The sequence below is a fragment of the Chenopodium album genome, chromosome 12 (assembly GCF_948465745.1).
Source record: "Chenopodium album chromosome 12, dcCheAlbu1.1, whole genome shotgun sequence".
Taxonomy (NCBI): domain Eukaryota; kingdom Viridiplantae; phylum Streptophyta; class Magnoliopsida; order Caryophyllales; family Amaranthaceae; genus Chenopodium; species Chenopodium album.
The window spans coordinates 39394726-39401923 of record NC_137845.1 but is presented as its reverse complement, the minus strand read 5'-3'; the positions used below and the strand labels follow the sequence as shown (position 1 = coordinate 39401923).

General features: G+C 34.9%; 1 protein-coding gene across 1 annotated transcript; it reads left to right on the top strand.

Moving 5' to 3' along the window:
• Positions 1–2873: 2873 nt before the first annotated feature.
• Positions 2874–5447, top strand: LOC145571162 (uncharacterized). The gene is made up of 3 exons (XM_081630238.1): positions 2874–3153; positions 4177–4569; positions 4807–5447. The coding sequence occupies exons 1-3, from the start codon at positions 2874–2876 to the stop codon at positions 5445–5447; spliced, it is 1314 nt and encodes a 437-aa protein (XP_081486364.1).
• Positions 5448–7198: the final 1751 nt, after the last annotated feature.

Genomic DNA, 7198 nt, shown 5'->3' with positions numbered 1-7198 from the left:
GTATATGGTGGTTCAAAAGAATTAGTTGTTGAAGGTTATACTAACGCAAGCTTCCAAACAGACAGAAACGATTTCAAATCACGGTTTGGATATGTGTTCTGTCTAAATGGAGGAGCGTTTAGTTGGAAGAGTACCAAGCAGAGCACAACTGCATATTCTACAACTGAAGCCGAATACTTGGCAGCTGCTGAAGCGGCTAAGGAGGCAGTTTGGATTCGTAAGTTCGTTGGTGAACTTGATGTTGTACCCTCTATCAAGGGTCCAATAACCCTCTATTGTGACAACAATGGAGCTATTGCTCAGGCCAGAAGGCCAAGGGAACATCAGAAGATCAAACATGTCAAGCGGCAATTTCACATGATGAGAAAATGGAAATAAGAAGGTGAAATCAGAATTTGTAAAGTTGGAACGGATGACAATGTAGCCGATCCACTAACTAAACCTCTACCTCAAGTGAAGCACAACAAGAACGTTAAGGCAATGGGAATCAGGCACGTTGGAGATTGGCTTTGATTTCCCTATTTAGTGTTTTAATTAAATTTTGAACATTTTAATGTAAGACACTAAGATGAACCATTCAGCTTTGGAGTAATTTAATTCATGCAATTTTATCACTCCGTTTCTATTTAATTGTGGTTTAGGATTAAATATTGAGTCCATTCGATTCGGGGAATAATCAAAATAGGGTATCAAGACCAGTCTTGGATAAAGAAACACCTATTAAGTGAACATTGAATATTATAATCGAAAATTATCCCTAATCGAGATCATTTAAATGATGGACGATTCATGACCTCTTGAGATTAGTTTGTAGTTTGATTTATAGCACCGTTTCTTGTGCTACAAAGACATGATTGTCATAAATCATGTGCACAAGTATTGGTTTAGAACTATACTGGATCGACCTATGAGAATACTTTAAGAGATCGTCATAAGTATACTTCTCATTATAACTATCAGAACCTCTTTCCTCGACCATGAGTATTATGAGTTCTCTTGTTTGATTAATAGTCCGTTTTGATGTTAGTCAAACGTCTACCGTACATGGAGATTATAACGGCAACACTCGAACGGCTAGATCCTCTTAGTAAGAAAGGTTACATTACAAGACTGAGAATGTCCCCCTACTAATAATTGGGAACATGTCTTTGTTGTTTACATGACCTCTCGAAGAGCGAGACTGTGAAAATGCATGGCCGTACTCAGATGGATTTTAGAAATCATTTGTTTATTGACAGTCAAACTCGAATTTCGAGAAACACTTCTGGATGTAATAAGGATGACGAATAATCTTATCTTATAGTTCATGGAGAGACAGTAAGTGACATAGGAAAAAGGCTATACACTAAAAGCGGACTTTTCAGGAAGGACAAGTGGGAGATTGAAAGGAATGGTGTTCTTCGAAAAAGTGTATTATTTCGATAGAGGGTTTGGAGCTATTAAAAAGGTATTTATTCAATAAGTTCAAGTAATCGGAATGCCTAGGTGGAGGCCGCTTTCGATCAGTAATATTAATGTATAATTAATATTACAGCTTAATCTTGACTGAACCCTTCGGGTCACACCCAAGCAATTAACAATCCGACACGACGAATTAATTCCGAAGGAATTAATGAGTCGCTTGAGTAATAAATATTTATACGTCGAAAATCGAGCTAGGAGTGTCGAAACCAAGCGTCGCAAGTCGAGTTGAATTAATAAAAAAAAAGACGGTAAAATCACTAATTAATCAACAAATTACCGAAATACCCCTAGCATCGTAATGCCCCGAGCAAACTGAGTGTTAGGGGCATTTGGTAAATCAAGGTGGCTAGCATGCGCACCAAGCCGAGCCTAGCATGGCTGGCTAGGTTTTGTGACATGCTAGCGCACATGAGGAGAGACAAAGGATTATGACATCACATGGGTGGAATTGTGTGGTGGGTTACACGTGAGGAGAGACAAGGGATTATTTTTTTTTTTAAAACAAAAACATAAACATGCACCAATTATAATTGGACACTTGGCAATGCTTTTTTTTTTTTTTTTGCTGAATGTGTTCATGCAATTGTAACGTTAATTTTTGTAACGGTTATATATTAATGGCTATTTTTAATTTTTTAAAAAAAAGTTACCAACCTTTGTCAATTATTTTTGTGTGTAAATAGAGTATAATTTTGTCATAATTTAAGCCACTCCTACATATTTTCCTCATCTCCCTTAATATCATTCAAAATTTAAACATTACCTTCGTATTAATAAATTTTAATTTTTTATCCATTCTTACAATAATAGGAGTAATTATGGATAACAACAATCCAAATTATTGTACCAACCCAAATTCTCAATATGGTCTACATAATATCCCCTTTGAAATTGATCCGAATATTCTAAGTAATTCCCAAGTTCAGTCTTACTTACAATATCTATCTACTCAATCGAGCCAAAATAATCAAACTTCCCTTCCACAAAATTCAAATCTGGTATTTCCAATGTCCTAACACATTAGCCAACAAATGAAAAGCTCTCCAGGCGGGGATGGTAGTAGCAACGCTTCTCCAACATCCGAATCTAGGGGAGCTCAACATCTTGAAGAGATTGAAGATCTTACTGTTAATTTGTTTTCGGTACAAATTAATGTTGGTTCAAATGCAAACCAGCCAAAAAGGCAATCGAAGAAGGCAACAACGTCATCACAAGCAAGGTGCACGCCGCGAAAGAGGGAGAACTAGACCATTAAAGAAGATGAATCGTTGGTGTCGGGTTATATCAATGCCTGAGGAGATGTTGGTGATGGGACGGCTCAAACAAAAATCCATTTGTGGAATAACATTGTTTCATTGTATGAGCAGACACGCTTAGAAAATCCCAAGGACGACATCAAACAAAGGACGATGAAAGCTTTGCAAGTAAGGTGGGATACAATCAATGGAACTGTTGGGAAATGGGTAATGTGCTACTCTGAATGCCAACGTGGCAAACCTAATGGGGCGACTGAGGAAGATGTCGAGGGTGCAGCTCATGAAAGTTATGAAAAGTTACATGGTCAACGATTCATGTTGATGCATTGTTGGAAGCATATGAGAAAGAAGCAAAAGTGGGGTGTTGGAACCATGGTGCTACCAACTTGTAGTCAAGGAAAATCCAAGAGAGGGGAGCCTGAGTACGTTAGGGGTGAGTTTTAAGAGATTCGACCCGATGGAGCTAAGAAGGCAAAAAAGAAAGGGAAAACAGTTGCTCCAACCGACTCCTCGCCCATCGACTTTGACACTTTGACATATACTCTAGATGAAATTAGTGAGAGAAGGTATGATCAAGGAGAAAGAATGTATGATCTAATTAGGGAGCGAAGTGATGAAAAAAAAGGCAGAAGGAAGAAGAGGCAAAGTTAAGGATTTACAGCATATTAGCCTCTAACCCTAATCGCGACAGTGAAGATGAAAAGGCGTACAAGAAGCTAAGGGATGAATTTAAGGGACGATACTATTAGTATTAATAGTTAATGATTGTCATGTTTTATTATTTTCATGTTTAATTGTATTGTCATATATTGTTAATGATTGTCATGCTTTATTATTGTCTTTTTTTTATTATTGTCATGTTTTATTATTGTTAAATATATTGTCATGCAATGTTATTGATTGTCATGTTTTATTGTAATGTTAATTATTATCTAGTTTCAATATATTATTGTCTTGTATTGTAACATGTAAAAAAACAAAAAAGGACATACTTTTTTTGTGTTGTATTGTCATAACAAGCATTGACATGTCTTATAATTTTAGACATGCATTGATAAATTTCAGTCAAATCTTCAGTAAATTTATTGAAAATTTTATCAACACAATCTACTTTTCTTACATCCTACAGTACAGTGTTATCCTCACAATCCACTTACCTTATCTTTTAAGGATTTCCACAAAATATTAACCTATCATTCTGATTTTCTTTATCCTATCACTCATTTTATATATTGTATAATTTCAGGATAAATTGACATACATAACACCATCAAAAGATTTATAAATATCCCTTGTTTTACTAAAATAGTATTAAGTTTTTTAGTCATCCAATTCAAAATTCTACACAATATTCCAATATCCGTAAAATTTTTGCTTTAAGAAATGAACTTTGATTGTGGATCCTCTGATTCTAGTGATGAAATCTATGACTGAATGTTATTATATTTCATCGAAGAGAACAAAACTATGCACGTGGTAGAGGATGCAATAAGAGTTGTTGTTGCATATGCCATTAAACAACGTGTTACTAAGGGATTCGACTCAAAGAAAACCAGAACATTTCTTCCAAGAGATCGTGAAGTAGCTCATGACCGTTTAATATCGGATTACTTTAGTAACACGCCATTGTATGATGATGAAAAGTTTCGAAGGAGATTTCGCATGCGAAAACATGTTTTTATTTGCATTGTTGATACCTTAACCGAAGCCGATGATTTCTTTAAACAAAGGCCAAATGCAACTGGAAGACTTTGTGCCTCTCCCCTACAAAAATGCACTGCAGCAATACGGATGCTAGCATACGGCACTTCAGCTGATCATGTTGACGAGTATTTGAAGTTGGGAGCTAGTACGGCAAGATAGTGTCTTACACATTTTGTTGAAGGGGTCATTGCTTGCTTCTCAGAGCAGTATTTAAGAAAACCAACCGTCGAAGATATCCAACATCTTCTTCATGAAGGGGAGCGTCGTGGTTTCCCGGGCATGCTTGGGAGCATCGACTGTATGCATTGGCAGTGGAAAAATTATCCAGTTGGATGGAAAGGCATGTATCAAGGAAGATCCTGAACTACAACTGTAATTTTAGAAGCAGTTGCTTCTTGGGATACATGGATTTTGCATGCCTTTTTCGGAACACCAGGATCAAATAATGATATCAATGTACTCCAGCGTTCACCTATTTTCGACGATTTGTTAAATGGTCGATCACCACAAATTAGTTATGTTGTGAATGGGAATACCTACACTCAAGGGTATTACCTAACCGACGGTATATATCCCAAGTGGGCGGGTTTCATCGATGCTATCACAGCTCCTCAAAAAACTAAGCAAAAGTTATTTAGTAAGAGACAAGAGAGTGTTAGAAAGGATGTCGAACGTGCTTTTGGGGTACTACAAGCAAGGTTTGCTATAATTCGTATTCCCGTATTGGCGTGGACCCCTGAGATACTATGGAAAATTGTGATGGCATGTATTATCATGCACAACATGATTGTAGAAGATGAACGAGAATCATATCAAAACTATAGAGACCCAAGTGATGACTTCGCTGAGGAACAACCGGAAAATGTAACCGGTTCATCAACTGGAAATGCTAAGGGACCATTTCTTGTTACTCGTGGGCAATTCACAGAGCGAAATTTGAATCATTTTATGGCGAGGAGGGAAAACCTTCGGAATAAACAAATGCATATGCGCTTGAAGAACGACTTGGTGAAACATATATGAAGAAAATATCAAGGATCCATTTCAAAATTTACGTTTAAGAAATTGCTTTATTTAAAGTTTGTGTTATTTGCATTTTAACGTTTCTTTATTGAATTAACTTTGTTATTTAATATTAGAATTTTCGATGTATTTTTTAATTAACGCCTTAATGTTATTAATTCTAATTAACGTCTTACTGTTATTTTTATTTTCAATTTGTTAAAATTGAGTATAGTATTTCAATAAAAAAAATTAATGTAATAAATGTTTGTTGACAAAATATATAATGGATATTTGTAAAAAGTAGGAGAGAGAAGAGGAGGATGAGAAAGAGGACCCTTAATTGATGTGGGGGAAATAGAGGATGAAAAATAGTTAAAATGATGAAGTTAGTGGAAAGTGGGGTATGTGAAAGAGAAAATGAAGTGTCAAAACAAGAATAAAAGATAGAGTATATTAGAGGATGAGGATGTTATTGCCCATGCTCTAATCTTATTATTTATGCATTTTGTTATATTAATTGTGAGTTTGTTCTTGGACTCAGGTTTTATTTTCCGCGGTGAGTCGGACTCATCGAAACCCAACACTAATTTATCTCAAATAGTTAAAGAAAGGACTGAAATTGAAAATATCAATGTTTTTTTTCACAAAAAAAAAAAAAAAAAAAAAAAAAAAAAAAAAAAAAAAAAATCGATTAATTTGCATTAACTCATTACAGTCTCAATAATCATTAATTTGTTTATATATGTATGTTTGTAAGTAGTAATTTTTTTGGGGTTGAATATGGTGAACGGTGATTATAACAGAGCTAAAGATCAAAGATTCCAAGCAAGTGAAAAAAAAAAAAAAAAAAGGGATAGTAAAGTATAGGTGGGAGAAAGAAAGTCATTTTGTAGAAATTATTAAGCTCTTTGAAATTGTTATGAAGTGGTGGTTGACTGGTTGTGATGGAGTGGAGATTATGGTGAGTTGGTGATAGTGACGGGGTGGTATATATGGTGGCTGTGACGATGGATGTATGGTGGGTTGGTGATAGGTGTAATGGGTGGGGCGGTGGGTTTCCATGGAAGGGGGTTAGGAGGAGGGGTGGTGTTCTAGGGTGGCGATGGTGGTGTTGGTGGAGTAAAGAGAGAGTCGTGGAGAGGTGAGAGATTTAGGGGTAAACTTTTTTTTTTTTAACCTATTAAACAAGTTGAAGGTCAAAAATCCTTTTTTGAGAAGATTGATATCAAAGGTGAGATTATTTCTAGATTATTCAAAGGTAGGATTATTTTGAGCGGATTAGTAAAAGATGGGATTATTAGTTTCTATTTTTCCTTCGAAATTTTAACTAATTTTTTCAATCGAAGTCTTCATTTTTATCGATTTGAATTAGAGTTTTTTTTTTTATTTTTATTTTTTTTTATTTTTTATTTTTTTATTGTGTTTGATTTCTCTAAATTAGATTTCTTGTTTATGAATTTTTTAGGGGTTTAATATTATTCTATTTACTTTACATTGATATACCTCTCCATTATGTCATAAAAAATATAGAATCAAATATAATTACAAGTTTGTGTTTGTTGTCCTGTTCCCTAAAGTCCTTTCTAACTATTTTGTTTGAAGATAACTTGAGTTGTTAAACTGACCAATTTGGTAGTGTATCCTTATTACTCTTAAGAGATGCAATCAAAATTTTGTGGAATGCACATAACCTGTTTGTTGAAATGCCTCAGTGAACACTTGTGAGAGCTGTTTGTAATTTATATTTTCCATATGATTGACTTTTAAAA

Coding starts and splice junctions, on each gene's coding strand:
- LOC145571162 (XM_081630238.1), top strand. CDS start 2,874: ATGAAAGCTTTGCAAGTAAGGTGGGATACAATCAATGGAACTGTTGGG. Junction 3,154..4,176: donor GGAGCCTGAGTACGTTAGGG/GTGAGTTTTAAG, acceptor ATTTCATCGAAG/AGAACAAAACTATGCACGTG. Junction 4,570..4,806: donor GTATTTGAAGTTGGGAGCTA/GTACGGCAAGAT, acceptor CTGTAATTTTAG/AAGCAGTTGCTTCTTGGGAT.